This window comes from Achroia grisella, unplaced genomic scaffold (assembly GCF_030625045.1).
Source record: "Achroia grisella isolate CSIRO2021 unplaced genomic scaffold, CSIRO_AGI_Agris_v1 utg754, whole genome shotgun sequence".
Taxonomy (NCBI): domain Eukaryota; kingdom Metazoa; phylum Arthropoda; class Insecta; order Lepidoptera; family Pyralidae; genus Achroia; species Achroia grisella.
In genome coordinates, this window is record NW_026713011.1 from 328319 (window position 1) to 345820 (window position 17502).

At 32.6% G+C, this 17502-nt stretch overlaps 1 protein-coding gene across 2 annotated transcripts; it reads left to right on the plus strand.

The window, feature by feature from the left end:
• The first annotated feature begins 276 nt into the window (after positions 1-276).
• Positions 277-15024, plus strand: LOC131850345 (uridine-cytidine kinase). 2 transcript variants are annotated; one of them, XM_059200555.1, is made up of 6 exons: positions 277-520; positions 2254-2513; positions 3902-4044; positions 5624-5721; positions 6392-6440; positions 14753-15024. In XM_059200555.1, the coding sequence occupies exons 1-6, from the start codon at positions 338-340 to the stop codon at positions 14899-14901; spliced, it is 882 nt and encodes a 293-aa protein (XP_059056538.1). In that variant the 5' UTR covers positions 277-337; the 3' UTR covers positions 14902-15024. The 2 variants fall into 2 exon arrangements, with proteins under 2 accessions (XP_059056538.1, XP_059056537.1); XM_059200554.1 differs by lacking the exon at positions 14753-15024 and adding an exon at positions 8840-9872.
• The last annotated feature ends 2478 nt before the right edge of the window (positions 15025-17502 follow it).

Here is a 17502-nt window from a genome sequence, read left to right on the forward strand (position 1 = left end):
GAACCTGGATCGCCATAAAAAAGTATACAGTTAAAAGAAAATCGTGAAAAATGAAATAGTGAATCCCATATTAACTTACCATGTTTTATTTTTATATATATCATGTATTCTGTGTCGTACCGAATAAAACATAAATATTGAAATCGCTCTCCATATACAAAAAATAAAATGTGAGGAAAGAGGAAAAGTAGTTATTTTATTGCAACACTGATATTAACTGTTAATGTCAAGATCGGCATCGCTTGGCACAGACTAGAATCCGGCAGATAAAAAATAATAGACTTGGTGAAAACAAGGCAAAGCAAATGAAAACAGACGTATAGTCTGTATATTTTTAATGTTTCGAATTTCCCGAAATATTCCTACTGCTTATCGTGGTTATTTATCATTACTTGCATCTTATAGGTCTATAATTAGTGCTAAAATGGCGGATAAACCTGTGGATTTTACACATGCAAATAATATAGAAAATAAGACTCCATTTCTTATCGGCGTAGCTGGAGGAACTGCAAGTGGCAAGGTAACCTCAAATTCGTGTTACAAATTATTGATTTTTCTTTAGTTACGTAACGAACCAATTGAAATATTTATATATCTTTATCTGCTTTAAGTTGTAAATACAGGCTCCCAGGTAAAATTCTTTTCTGCGGCACATTCATACCTAACTACAGTGGTCTGTGGACGGTATACTATAATTATAGCTATTATTCATCAGTACTTTTTGTAATTGTTAATGATACACCCGTGCGCTTCCATCAGCTTATTACTACAGTATTGATAACCAGTCCGTTAGCCCGCAACGGCGGAAACTGGCGTTACCTGGAACTAGCCGCGCTGATAGGATAATATGTCAGGTCCACACCTGACATATTGCGCTAGATGCTAGAAATTTCCTATCATATGGACCCATTTATTATAACTATTATTTGTTCTTTATTGAGTACTTGGGGTAAAAATTATTATTTATAATTAAATATGTCTCGTTTATAATATTAGTATAGAAGCCTTCCACAATGTTGATTTTTTTAATTTTATTGTTCTTTCTATCTGCCACCTTATTATAGCCATAAGATCAGTACAATATATAGATAATTACAAATTTTATCAATCAGATTTATTAATATTTAATTTCATATTTTTGGGATATGTTGTGATTGATGTGAATCCCCTTTATTATACATTAGCTGGTTTTAAAATAAAATAATGAAATGGTGGATTCACTTGCACTGATGGTTATAAACTGGCAGAACACTAGAGGAGGATAAGATGCTCATGAAGTCAGGTCAGTTCATAATGGCAAAATTCACAAAAAAATAATGAGTGATGCCCACATGGAATTTGACCTGACGTGATACATTGCTATAAATGGGTCCACTAGCCTCTATTACTATCTCCTCCCTGAAGTACGATTATTAATTCCAGTCAGTAAAATGACAAGTGCAACTGTCACTGATACAAAAAAGGGTGACCATAGATGACAATAGTGATGTTCAGCAATCAATAGACTTAGACATTTAGTCATGCTTTATTTTATTAGGTATCAAAAACTTTTTTTTTATTTTTAATATTTAATACATATCATATTAAATAATATGATTTTAGAAATATGGAGCTTACCAGCATATTAAAATTTCTCACTATAACATTATTACAAAAGCTGGGAAAAAATGTAAAAAGAGATTCAGAGAAATTAATACTAGAATTTTTATTTATATAAAGGCAAATTGATATTGAATATAAAAAATGTAATCTCGACTAACTTTTAATTGTAAAAACTCGATTCTACCACATCACTATTTATTTGGGACTAAAAACCTACAACACTGGAAATGTCATTTTACTGACTGGAATTAATAATCTTACTTTAGGATATATTTTATGTCTCCAATCCATGCCTCTGATACATGACACTAGCATAAATGGCCATAAAAATAATGACCGATTGCAAGGAAAAGAATCATCCCTATAGTAATAATAATAATGATCATCAGGACAATTTACACAGTGCCATCTAAACCCAAGTTAAGCTACCTAAAGCTTATGTTTATTACTAGATAACTGATACAAATACATAGATTTTTTTTCGTAAATACATACATATTATACTTAGAAAACACTCAGACCGATCAATCATACTCATGAATACAATTGTTTTTGTTGTGCGAGGAATCAAACCCGTAACCATCGGTGTACTAAACTGCTAGACCACCGAGGCTGTTTGAAAATAGCTAATGCTGATGTCTTGTTCTGCAGTCAACAGTATGTCAACGCATCATGGAAAAGCTGGGCCAGCAACACAAAGAACAGACAGAGCGACGAGTAGTGTGCATCAGCCAGGACTCATTTTACCGCACTCTTGCACCGTCTGAAAGACTCCGGGCGGAGAGAGGACAGTTCAATTTTGACCATCCTGACGCTTTTGACGACAAGAATCTTCTGGCAGTACTGAAAGATATCCTGGCTGGAAAGAAGGTTGAGGTGCCAGAATATGACTACATCACAAATTCTATCAAGTGAGTGTTATTTTTTTTAATAATAGGTGGTAGTGGCCTGTCTGAACTTTGAATAATTCCACAGATGTGATTAAAGACATTTTGTGGCTAATTTTTGGATATTTGGATTACATTTTTAAAGTATTATTACGGAATCATATTTGCTTCAAACAGAAATGGAATAAAAATAATCTTTATTCCAATTTAATATAAGCACTGTGTTAGAATTCACATCATTATTGTAGAAAAACTCCGATATTTTAAAAATATATTAAAATGTAGTTTTTTTTAGTACTAATGAAGTACCCAACGTAAAGATTATTACGAATATTGTAAATAGCGCCATCTAGTATTTATAGACCAACCTATTACACTGACTTTAGTCTATTAATACGGAGGTCGGTAGTTGAATAATCCTCTTTCGTTGCGTGAGCCGCGGCATTCAGTCGACGAGCGCAGAGCGTACCAGTTGTGTTTTGGATACTAAAGTGAATTGTATTAGAAATGGGTTTATCCCGGTCTTAGTTGGGCCTGGGGGAAACCTGCAAGTAGTGAAGGTGAGTGTTAATGCATTCTAAAAGGGCCTTTTAAACCTACACCCGTGTCACAAGTCACGGGCGCTACTTGGGGTTTCCCTTGCGGTAGCCGGCTTCAAAGCCTCAGTCGTCCATCATAATTAGTGCTTCTTACAACTGTAATAGTCATATTGTTTTTATTCTCCACTCATTCAGAATGCATACTCACTACAAGAAGACTGAGTAATAAATAGCCTATAATGATAATAAATATAGCCTATGTTACTCAGGGATAATGTAACATTATAATTGTGAAAGAATTTTTAATTGTTAAATGGGTTTATAAGGAATAATTTTATGGTAATTAAAGGTATTTCCAGTACTTTCTCTCTGATATTTTTACTAAATTGCACTTGTCATTGTCACGAGCTGACTTCAGTAAAAGTGATTTCTATTGATAGACGTAGAACAGACGGCCTCGGTGGTCTAGCGGTGTAACACACTGCCTTACTTCCGATGGTCGCGGGTTCCATTCCTCGCACGGCACAAACATTTCGATTCATGAATGTATGATTGTATGGGTATGATTGTCTGGCTGTTTTCTATGTGTCTTTACGGAAAAAAAACTATGCATTTGTATCAGTTATAGTACCCATAACACAAGCTTTAGCTAGCTTAACTTGGGTCTGGATGACGCTGTGCTGAGATTATTATTATTATTTTTCAATTAAGTGTGACATTATGTTACAAGGGGTTTCGGGAGATGTAATCTTAACTAGAGAGGGTGAATCTTACTAATCTCAGTGGCCAATGAACAATTACAGTGGTGAGAAGTGTTAAAATGCAATTATGCTTATTTATGAATAGCCCCTAATGCAATGTGTAATTCCATAGCCCACATCGCTCGCACACAATCTACCCAGCGGATGTAGTGCTGATTGAAGGCATCCTAGTATTCTACTTCCCTGAGGTGCGGGAACTGTTTCACATGAAACTCTTCGTAGATACAGACTCTGACACCAGGCTCGCCAGGAGAGGTAATGCAGTTTTATCATTATCTTCACTTACAATAAACACTATTATTAAATGAGGTTAGTTAATAGTTACTAATCAGTTTTTTTTATATGTAATTGGATTACCAAAAAATCTGTAGGACCTCCTGATGGTAAGCGGTAACTGTCAATATACATGAACAGCACTGCACCGCATGTATCGCCATTCTAGAGAACTAGAAACAGAGTGTCATGTTTACAACCGAAACAAAGCTTATAAAAAGAATGCTGCTTGACGGCAAAAATAGATGAAACTTAAGTACGCACGCAGTCGACTTATAAATCATAAGTCTGAGTGATATTCAGTCCGCCACACAGGTTTCTGCGGCATGTGTAAGCCCGCTTCACATAAAACAAATTAATTTTGGTGGGTAACTGTACATACTCTTCTTTTAAAATCATTACAGTTAAATCTTATTACAATTTACAACAATTCGCTGCCGAAGGTTTCTAGATCATAATAATATTTCTTGATTATTTTCTTTTATTCTGATTCAGACCACTCGTAGAGCAAGAACTTTCACATTTACTAATAAGACATATGTCTGGCCGTCGTGGGCTCTTGGGCTATCTTCTGAATCAGCTGTTTTCGATTTAGTCAACCTGTCCCTTACAGTCTGTATATATAAGTTGGCGGTTTAGCGGTTTTTTTTAACTGATAATAGAATGGTGCACCCGCCTGCGCTAACGGTTTACGCTGGCGGGACACCAGTGGAGGATGATAAGATGAACAGGAGGTCAGGTCAATTAGCCCATCATAACAAATTTACCTGGAGTTTATCATGATGGTTTCCAGGGGGCACCGCGTGGAGGTCAACCTGACATTGTACATTGCTACTAATGGGGTCATGAGTTCAAATTACTAACAATCCCCTTCCCCCCTGGTTTAGTGGTTTAGCACACCGCCTAAGTTGTCTGGTACCCATATTCACACTCTGCTGAGCTTGGAACTAGATGACGCTGTGTGAATTGTCCAGGGCTATTATTACTATTGTAATATATTTCCATTATTAATAATAATGGAATGGCGCACCCGCCTGCGCTAACGGTATACGCTGATAAGGCACCAGTGGAGGATGATAAGATCCTATACCCCTACTATTATAATATTTGTAGGGTACAATATGGTAAAGAAATATTTTCGTATATATTATATTCATTATTGTATTCTGTGATAGATATGGTTATGTCTGAAGCCGATTTCAAGTTTCAAGAGATGACAAAAGTGCTAAAATACTTATAAATACGAAAGAGTGTTTCTATGTCTATTATTTTGACATGGACATTCAAGAAACTGACATATTATGAGGAGAGATATAGGGTACCTTTTATCTTTAAAAATATTCTGAGACGAGATGAAAGTATGCGTTTATATAGTCGCGGGGGACTGTTAATGTTTAACTTTATTTTAATAATAAATAATGGTGTAAGAGTCTTAATCTTAATAATATTAAATATATTATAGTAATATAGCTTATACATCAGGATAACATATAGGCTATAAATTTCACGCAGCTGAAACCGCGGGCACAGCTCGTATATATATAATTCTAAAATCTTGCAGTGCCACGAGACATAATGGAGCGCGGCCGTGATTTGGAGCAAGTACTCAATCAGTATATGAATTTTGTAAAGCCGGCATTTGAAGAATTCTGTTTACCGGTAAGTGTATCGAAGTAGTTAGTAGTTTTATTGAGTAGTAGTAGTAGATTTATTATGTTTGTTTCTGTGGAATTCAGATTCAGCGGTTAGTATATATTTGTTTATATGTAGTACACTCTATTAAGAAGTAAATATATACATAATAATTAATAAATAGATCACCGCGTGGAGGTCGACCTAATATTACTTTTATTTATTTATTAAATGAAAACCAAAGCTAACTATACACATATTGAATCAATATAAAAAACACAATAAGCCACTGACAGGTTTTCACAAATAACAACAGATTAACTATGGGAAATTCAACATCACTACATATAAAGGCAACAACACATTATAAAACTAATAGGATAACAACAGTACAGTACAGTAACAAATAATGAATTTATACAATATATACATGTACAGATTCTTCAATAATAATTATCTAATATTCAAAGAATATAATTAAATATACTTAGTTGGTGTCTCGCTGATTTAATATTATTAGAAAATAAATCCAAATTAACAATTTTAGATAATTTATTAAAATTGCTGCTAGCTCGCTAAAGAAATTAATTGTGTTTATAATTCAATGACACTAGGGGAACAGATTACTCACTCTTATCTCTACCCTCCTTCCCCGATGTGTAGAACTGTGGTAGTAATAATATGATCTTACTTTCAGACTAAGAAGTTTGCTGACGTCATCATCCCCAGAGGAGCAGACAACTTGGGTAAGTTGTTTACGATAACGATATTACTGTTTATTTTTAAATATTTGAAATAGGAACTTTTTGACATGTTTTTGAATTTCGAATACGGATTTCATGAGTGCTACTTCATGGCATAAATTAAATGTATACAAAACGATTTTGTGACAAATTGATGAGTTGTCACGAAGGTCGATTGGAATAGGGTATGTTTGTTATATTTGTCTCTTTATACCACGATTATGTTTAGCGAGTGCAGTATTATATATGAGTAGAATAGATGTATATGTAGGTGTCTACATATACATCTATTCTACTCATATGAGATCACACCGTTTGTAGACACCTTAAAGAACAACTCAATCCGGCTGCAGTACCCACTAGGCGCTAAAACATGTCTCTGAACACTTTGTTGAGGTACCTACATTGGTAGTGAGTCCACTTTACGCTTGTAAACATGTTCTAAACTTACGCCTTAATATTTTCTTTTTGTTATATTTTTTTATGTGAATGTTTAATATTTGTTTTCGACATATCCGATTTTTATCGATGATACACACTAAGTTAACTTTACGTTTAGGGTTTTGAAGACAATCTCGCTGATTTTGATACGTTGATTTTATTCAGCAGCAAGACTGCAATGCAAAACATTATGTTTTGCATTTATCGACACATTCTTCGCGTGCATGCTCAGTTGCGTGACTCGTAAAACCGTGTCGGTAGGAAACAACTTTTACTGCATTTGGGTTGAATGTTTATGTAAAAATATAGTAATCGATCGAAAGTCTTTTTTTATATCTGTAATATAAAATAAATACGCATCCTCTAATATATCAAATTCTCATGTCAAAGTGTTCGTAATAAAACTCCTTCGATATGGCTTGGCCGATTCTTATGAAATTTTATGTGTGGTCCGACCCAGTTTTTTTTGTGGACCATCATTTTTTTAAATTCTTTTATGATACATTATATTTTCTATCTTCTACCAATTTAAGCTTATTTTTTTAATAACGATAGGTAGTACTTTAATTTATATGGCAAAAACATTTGTGTAGTCTGCTAGTACATATTTGATAGGTACAACAATATTATGAGGGTTTTGGAAATGCTTAACTGAATATATCACTAGTTTCAACCTTACGTCTCGAAAAGAAAATTCTATTTTCTGGTAGCCGGTAAAAAGAACCTAAGAACCTATGAAGAGAAAGAATATCCTTTCTAGTTTTATTTTCTGTGTGTAGTCTTTTATGCTTTTATATCTATGGGTTTTATTTTAATCTCGTAAGCCTCAAGCTATTTTATGTTAAAATGTGTGGAACGGCCATTTAACAATATAATGTACAATATCATCTGAAATAGGCACACGACGCTGACATCATAGGCCCATAGGTGACATGCGTCCATGACGATCAGTCGATTTGTTTCTTTGTGACGAACTTAACTTTACCTAATTCTATGTTAGAGTGGTAAACGCTTGTTGAACTCTGTCGTCCACATAGCAGGAGCCGAGATATACTCAAACTAGATTCCGGTGCGTCTCCCCCACGGTGGGCGGAGGCGGGGGAACTATGAAGAGTTGTCCCCTTGCGCGCAACCGCGGCCGGAGTCGCGGGATCTTGTTTAGCTCGAACACGACCCCGGCAGCGGTTGCCCGCTATGGCGAAAAGGAATGCCATTCTATTCTAGTGAATAGGAGTCTAATAGTACCTGTCCGTCCAACAGCTGAGACGGACGAAAGAAAATTTTTACAGATATAAAGGGTGGGAAAGATCTTAGCCCGAAAGCCATGCAATACTACTTAGGTATTTTGTGAATTATATAAGAGTAAAAAACATTGGGCCCTACGGCGAGCATTTTCTATAATTTGCAACGGGTTATCCAAATAATTACGGAATAACAATATTTTCCTGATTTTGCATATGCTAACTGCCCTAAATATTTTTTTTCTGTTAATGCAATATATTTTTGAAGACATCGTTTATTTGCTGTATATTGAATTTGCATTCAATCACTATATAGTTTCTTGAAAAATCGCCATTATTGTATGTTACAATAAAGTCGATTTTTCATTAATCGATCTATTGAATCTTTTATTCAAAGTATTATATATAGAAAACGCTTTATTTGGACAATACTTATACGCATATTATAATTTTCTATTACTTATATAAGTATTGACAAATAAAATATGTACAAGTGCAACAAAGCGGCGGTAATCCTAACAGTATTCAATATTTATATAAAAGTTATGACAAATCGAGGTAAGTCACAGAAGATCATAGCCACTGCAACGAGGTCCTTAATCACATGTTAATATTCTATTAAAAAAAAAACTTCTTGCAGCGGCTATGCTCTTATGTAGCTGCTAAAACAATCAGCACCTTATGCGAATCGATCATAAGACCCGTTTTCCGTTGTTGCAGTGGCTATTGATTTAATCGTGCATCATATATGGGATATAATGTATAAGAAGAGACCGTCGCTCAACAAGATTATACCAAACGGCACCTGCAATGGCACACATGAAGAAGATGGCACCAATGGCAGGAGGATGTCGGGCAGTTCGGAGGACACACTTAGTCGATAGTCTATGGTGACCATAGAGGTGCGGAAAGTACCTCTGTTCCTATCTGTAGTAGCTTTTGTAAGGTATACTAATGTATTTTATTTTAAGTACGAAACGTTTTGTGTTATATGGATTCCACTAATAATATATATATATGTGAGCTACCGAGATATATATTGAAATATATACGTAGCAATTTTTGCATCATCCTTAATATTAAATGTAAATTTAATATGAATGACTTAAGTTTACTTTATTGATAAAAATATCAAAGGTCATTCCAATTTGACTATAAAAAATATCGATTTACCTTTTTAAAATAGATGGGAGGTGTTGCAAGTAAGAAATAAAGTCATCTCATGTAGCAAATCACTATTCCTACTAGGAATGTACTCGAATTTATCTCGTAAAGTCATACGACATAGAATACATTATGCCTCAATTTTATGATTATTAATATACACTATTTTATATTGTGATTGTCTTTAATAAATCAATGCATTTTTAAATACCGTACAAAAAATATATGTCTCAGACAAAAATGTATAATATAAATATATGTAATGTTTCTTTTTAATTATAAATGTGTGTTAAATTAAATTGTCATCAAATGCAGAAATACCCAACATATAAAATAAATCCACTGAATGTAATTTTACGTATTTACTTTATTTAGTACTAGTTTTCCTGTATATCTACTTATAAGGCTGAAGCTGCGTAGTTTAGGAATTGTATACCCTATTGTAAGATAAATATGATTTAATTTGTAAACATATATTTAGATAAAGCGACCGAAAGATCGTTCTTCCCGTACTCCTTATTTGCTAAGAGAACTACTTGTATAGAGCATTGTTTAGCTCGTAAACAAATTTGAACTTTGTTTATATAGTCTGACGTGTTCTGACGTATTACAGAACAGAACAACGTGACACGTGGCCAGAATATAACACGAGTTTCTTCTCCATATGAATGCACTAATCAATGATCAATTCAATAGTAAATGTCACCGTCATGTATTATACATATAAACCTTCCTTCTTCCTTCCTCCTCCCTCCTCCTGAATCATTCTATCTATTGCAAAAAACCGCATTAAAATCTGTTGCATAGTTTAAAAGATATAAGCGAACAGACAGCGGAAGCGAGTTCGTTTTATATTATGTAAAGATAAAACATGTTTGAATGAATATTAGGTGTTTGTTGAAAGAGCGGTGTAAGAGACAACACTTATGTCCTTCTCGCTCACTCCTGTTACCAAGGTGTAACTTATGTATGTCCCTCTCACTCACTCCTGTATCTCTCTCCTCCGTTACCAAGTTATAATACTTTTACATCAATTTATATATTGCATAGTGTTTATATAGTACTGAAACAGAATTCTAACCAATGTTTCGAATTTATACTGACTTTGCATTTTTTTAGCACAAATTCTGTATCAAAACGGGGTTTATTTTTTATATTTATAGAAGGTATTTACAGTAATTTATTGTATAATTGATGTATTTCTTCCACATTCAACAAATGCGTTTAATTGAATTTGTATTAAAACGAGAATATGTCAAGTAATATTTAAATGTAATTAAAACCGGTCCGCGTATACGAATAATTTCCAACATATCACTTTTTAATGAGGTCTGTTTCAAATTACGGATAAATTTATCAAGAATTAACCGCTATAGTTATATGGTAAAGTTCATTTGCTAGAAGTGAATGTTTGCTAACGACTCCATTCAAAATTGAATCTTATATATATATGTCATTGCAGTGAATTTTCTGTGTATTTTTTTTTTTTCAATTTTATGATATTAAATATTGATTATAGTTTGTATTTGGATAGTTGCGTACAGTCCGTATTAAAATCTGTATAGCTTTTGAGATGTAAAATAAGTAAATATATTTATTGACTATTAAAATAAACCACAACAAGACGGTATCAGGAAACGCGCTCTATAATGCTAAGGATTTATGTCAATTTGTTCTGTTTATATTTAAGTATACTATTATGCATTTAAAATATGTTGAAGCGCAACACTCATAATAGTTGGGAATTATTATGAAATCATTTACTGTAGCATTATAGTGTTGTATTTTGTTAAATGCATTCTCCTTAGTTGAGTACATTATACAAAACTGGATGTCTTACATAGTACATAACTTAATACACATAAAACAAACTATTTAAGTCTAGATGTATGCATAACTTAATTTTTACACACATATATTATTGTATAATAATGTTAGTAGTAATATTTTTTATCTTACCGCAAGTGCAAAGGAACAAAGCCATACAGCCTTACATTACAATATAAATAAAATATAATATTTGTCAATTCAAATTTAGAAGTTAATTCTCTCATAAAGTGTATTAGAATTATTAGTTTATTCATAGAAATGTATAGTGTAATTTAACGATTAACATCTATTTTAGCTATTGCAGTGTTTTGTTCTTTATTTCAAGTTTTTTTTATTCTTAATTTGAAGAATAGTGACAGATTATAAAACACTAAAATAGTTAATATAGCTTTGTTGTAGTTTAGATTTGATTTTCAGTTTTATTAAATTAGAGTGTAAGTGTGACAATTGTCACTTTTTATTCATTATGTACTTTTATGTGACATTGTATACTGTGACATTGGTCAAATCGAGTTCCAAATATTAAGTTTATATCCAGTATAGACTGATTCCAAGTAAGAAGACTAATTCCTTTTCATGTCCCATATTGTACAGGCTTAGTGGTAAAAGATATATCAAAACAAAAGCTAGTGATAGTTTTCATTGAAACTGAACGAGATTAATAAAGAAGCAAATTGAGAAGTCGTAGTAACCCTAGACAATTTAAATAGCGCCATCTAGGCCTAAGCTAAACAGAGCTTGTTATGGATACTGGACAATTGATAGAAATACTAAAATATATTTTTTTGTAAATACATACATAATATACATAGAAGACCTAGAGCTATACAAAGAATCATACTCCTGAATAGTAATGTGTGCATTGTATAACATTTCGGTATTATTCATTATTTGACGACCTCGGTGGTCTAGCGGTCTAGCACACCGCTTTACGACCGATGGTCACGGATTCGATTCCTCGCAAGGCACAAACATTTGTATTCATGAGTATGATTGTTTGTATTGGTCTGGGTGTTTCCTATGTATGCATTTACAAAAAAATCTATGTATATATATCAGCTATCTAGTAACCATAACACAAGCTTTAGCTAGCTTAACTTGGGTCTAGATGGCGCTGTGTGAATTGTCCTGAGATTATTATTATTATTATTATTATAAGGAATTGAACCAGCGACGATCCGAAGTCAGCATAGTAGACCGCTAGATCACTGAAGCTGCCATTAATAAATACATATAAAATTATATTTAAAACCTTCACACAAACTAAGTATTCACGTGACTTTAATATTATGTATTGTTTTGTTTTGTTTCTTAAATGTTGTTTAGATTTATGAGTATTTTACTTTTGTCTTGGTATATTCTTTATGACTGAACCTGTGTACACTAATGTTATGTCATTTAGTAAAAATATAGAAGCCATATTGTAATAAAGTAAATTGAAGGGCATCTGTTTCTCGCAAAACTAGCTTATATTAGACTAGCTGTTCCCGCAACTTTGTCCGCGTGGAATTTAAGTTCATCCTCCTGAAATAAAATATTTTTCAAAAAGAAAAGTAGCCTAAGTGACACCTTATATCATCAGCTATTTGCCAAAAAAAGTCCCGTCAAAATAGGTCCAGCCATTTCAGAGATTAGCCGGAACAAACCGACAGACAGACAAAAATTGTAATAAATGTTAATTTGGTGTATGTACCGTATTTATATTTATATGCAAGTAGTAAAAAACGGTTATTTCAATATTACAAACAGACACTCCAATTTTATTTATATATATAGATAAACATTTATATTGGATGTCGTTGTAGAATATAATGTCCCATTATGTTAAAAAATAAATATAGATTGATATTATAAGATTAAAGCTTGTATTTAATGCGAATTAAAGATACGGATGCCCCATTAAATTCCAATCATTGAATGTGATAAATTGTGGTAGTTATCATGAAATTGAATATATATAATGATGTTTACAAAAATATATCGTAAATGTTAGTGTTATGAATAAATTCGATTTATTATAATCAACTTTTATGGGAGTCCATGAAGATTTTGTATTCCTACTGACTCAATATTATATATTTGTAATGGATTTTTTGTACGCACAAACATGTTATATATTATAAAAGCCACAAAATATTTTTATGAAGAGAGATATATGTAACTTAGTATATTTATATATTATAACAAGATTTGGTTACAATATGTTTGAATTGACTTTTAGTGATATCGAAGTACTAATAAGGGATCTGTAGATTCACTCTGGAGTTTAATCTCAATATTGATTTCAATAATTTTTATATGATAGTTTTAAAACGTAATATATTGTAGTTGAAACTGAATAAATTAGTTGGTTCTGTATATACTCTATATAGAACTCATATGTTGCTAGATAACAATTTAAGAGTATAAAATGTCCGGAAACAGCGTAATTGGACCTAATGATGTGACACTGTTCCAATCCCTTCTTATAGTCATAAAATTTAAACTGAAAGAAGAAATTCTATATGAGATATTTTACTGTTGTAGACAGACTGAGTTGTACGGTTCGCAACGTCAACTGGCAATTGGTTCATGCATTCGTAATCACAATAATTTGAATTGTAATTTATTTAAAATGAGATATAATTACAACAGCGTTCGTTAGATAATGAAATTCCAGGTGTGAAACTAATTACGTTCCTTACTACATCGACCGTCATAAATTTAATATTTTTATAAACATTACGACTCACTAAAAATATTTTGTGGTAATTAATAATTATATTATTTTATCATGTTTCAATGAGAGTTACTCATTCGAAACTGTAACGTTTTCCACTAGTACGTACCCACTGTGAGTATACAATTTTTTATATGTATCTCCTGGTATTTTTCTGTATTATGAGACAAAGCATTTTGTTTTATTGAATCTGTATTATTGTTAATTTTAATTAAGCAAGTAAATAAAGTGTTTGCCACCTTACCACGCATTTTTATTTACAAAACAACTATTTAAGAGCCTAATTATATCTGGCGTAAGCTTGCTTTATAAGCTATGTTGATTGGATGATGGATTGGAAAAGGTAGTGAAATTATTGGATATGGAGGCATGATATTTTAGCCCCCAAGAATTGAAATGCATAAATACCACGATCTATCACATTATGACATGTCTGTGGTAATTTTCATGTATATAAAAGACGGCTACCTAGGGTCTGTCCATTTGTTATTGTAATCTTTTAAAAAATTGCTGCTACCCTGTGACTCACATTTAAAATAACTATTTGCTGGGTAGCCAGAACGTGAAATACTATTTCACGTTCTACGTCACAGGGCAGCACTATGGATTTGTTCTCTCTGGTTTCGTCCACAATTCACATACCATACGTTGCTCAGTGTAATTTATAAATTATTTAAAAATAATGACTGTTCTAGAAATAGTGTTTATAATATTTTACCAGCATCCTACAGTCCACGCTCCCAACAACCCTACTATAAAATATAACCATCAATGACAGCTGAGTATCGTAATCGGAGCTAGTACTCTAAATGATGTCATAGATAATACATTTCTTTTGTTCGATTCTAACTGAATGTGTGCACTATCAGCAATATTTATTTACAGCAGAATTTTAACTATAAAATGTTTACATGTTTCAGTGGCCATCGATCTTATCGTGCAGCATATATCGGAGTACCTGAAGCGGAGTCCGGTGGATAAATCGCTGGCAGCGCTGGAGTACGCCGGACTCTCCACCTCGGTGCCGAGCAGTCCGCAGCGCAGCGGGAAAAGCGGCAGGCCGCATTAGACACAACTAGTATAGTTATTGGAAACATTGTTTTTATATTATGACAGTGAAATTACTTTGTATCGAGACGCAAGATAATATAAGAGTTGCCCATGTGTTCAAGGAGTTGGATGGCAGCTTACATCCTAGTAGACTTTACTACAATCATACATAAAATGCTGTGGTCGTACTAATGAAAACTCTTGTCCGATTTATGTTACAATTACCATTTGGCAGATTTTGTTACATTTTTATAGCTGTATTTGAAACTTTCAAATATAAAATACATGTAATTATTTGAAAGTTTAAAATTAATTTGGTAATCTAAACTATCAGTTTACATCGGTTTCAAACGATAATTGTTAGCAAAGGACTTAAATATTAACCTTAAAGTCACATTAGAAATCACAGACTCGGCGACCACTGACCATTTGCACTTGAAATCTAAGATGTTATAACTCTTGCGTCTTGTGTACTTAATGACTTAAGTGGGCCCGTAGTCTATTTTTTAAATTATTTATTAGATTTTACCTATCTACGGAGCTTCATGTAGGTGTGATTTCACTGTCCACTAACTATAATGGATTATGATCCTTAGTCTAAGAATTTCCAACAACAAAAATGGGTGTACAAATTAAAAAACAAATTCCCCCTATTTTTCAAAGATTAGAAATTATTTATTTGTAAAACATATCCAATGTAATGTTACTTATGGTAACTAACTAGTCAATCGGAATTAAATTAACATATTTTCAACTTTATGCTATATGGCATAAGTACTTATATAGATAAATTTATCTACACTTATCTGCCTATTCATAGTTCTTTAAATGTTAAACGCATTTATACCGAAACCTCGTTACGTTTACATTGTCTATGACGAAGTAAAAATAAAAAAAAATGTTTTGGAATGTTTCATAAAAAAAAATCTTGTAGGTCGTTAATCAATTAATACCAATATCATTTTGAAATCTTAAGTTCATTATGACACTAATATTTATAACTATATAACAGCAATTTAATTGACTTATTCTTTTCTATTTCGCAAAAATTTTTTAGACTTTCCCGAAGTCTTTAGGTTGAGTACAAGGCATTCGACGTAGCTTTCGCCTCCCACTCGCCTCAATAAAAATATTAATTGTGAATTATAAGTACGTATGTAATTTTACCCCTGATAAACGTTTAACTATAAGAGGACTTTTCTGACTTAGTTTAAATATTTTAGCAGTGGTAAATATTGTATAATGTTGTCTCTGTCTCGCGCATTTTAGCCAGCCACAAATCAGCTCCTTTGTAAGCTGTGTTTCGGTTGGAGAGTGAGATGTAGCAGTGAAATTACAGGGTATGAATGGGAACACATGAGACGTCATAAGGGCGTCACATGATGACGTAATTAATGTCTATTGCGCTATATATCTGTAGGTACGTAAACCACGGCTATCATAATTTTTATATTTGTAGTTATATATATTAGAAACCTGCGCACAACTCGTCCGTTCCGTTCTCTAGTTGCTCGTATAAAGCCCTTTTCTATCTGAATAACTGTTCATGGGCCGACATCAAGATGTCGGCCCATGAAGAGTAGTATGGCACAAAAGTTTCGAGAGTAGTATGGCACAAGTGCCATACTACTCTCGAAAAACCGGAAGTCTAACCATAGTAATATACAATACAAAGATTTTTTTTTTATTATTATCAATAAAAAAAAATCTTTGTATTATATATTACTATGATTAGATTTTAAAAATATAGGGATAATGCAGACGTTGCAAGTTTTTGGTATTAATGGTTTTAATAATATTTTAACACGTACGATTAGATGTGTCATTTGCCACTACTTTCAAAGTAGTTTCCAGGAATCTATAGTGTCATCAGAGAAATTATTAAATAGCTCTTGGAACTTTACGTAACTACTTGTAACTAGGTATTTTATTATAGACGGTGCTATTCAGCGTGCTTTAGGTATATTGTCGTGTTTTGTAGTTTTCTCGTGATTGTAAAGTAGTTGAAGCACTCTGAATATTTTAAAGTGTAAAATTAATATTGAAAAGTAATCTTTAATTATACCTCTTCAATATTAGACATATATGGTAAGTTGTAAAGGTACTAAGCTCGAAAGTTTTACTGTCATGATAATTTTTATAATGCAACATCTTTTCCAAAATTATATTACTATATTAGGACATTATATTTTACAATTACAACTAATGTAGACCTATGTTATCGAAAAGTAAATTTGATTTGATACTAAATAAGCAGTGGGATTAAAAAAATTGCAGTTACTACATGTCACACAGGTCACATGGTCAAGTTAAATAGTACGAAATGTTCAAATTTGTATGGTATTGTATTTTTACGACTGACTGTGTATATACAGGATGCATAGGCAAGTGTAACTAATCTATGCTCTAAATAGTTAGAGTGCTGCGTCCCCACAAATTTCGCATATTTCGCAAAGTTGTGATCGAATCAACTTTTAAAATGTGTACCATTTTTTTTGAGGCTATTAAGAAGACTTGGTATTTGAAAAACGAATTTGCATGTAATCACTGGATGAGTAAAAATTAAAAAAAAAAACATTTCGGGATTGACAGAATGTCAGTTTATTGGTTGTCTATGGCT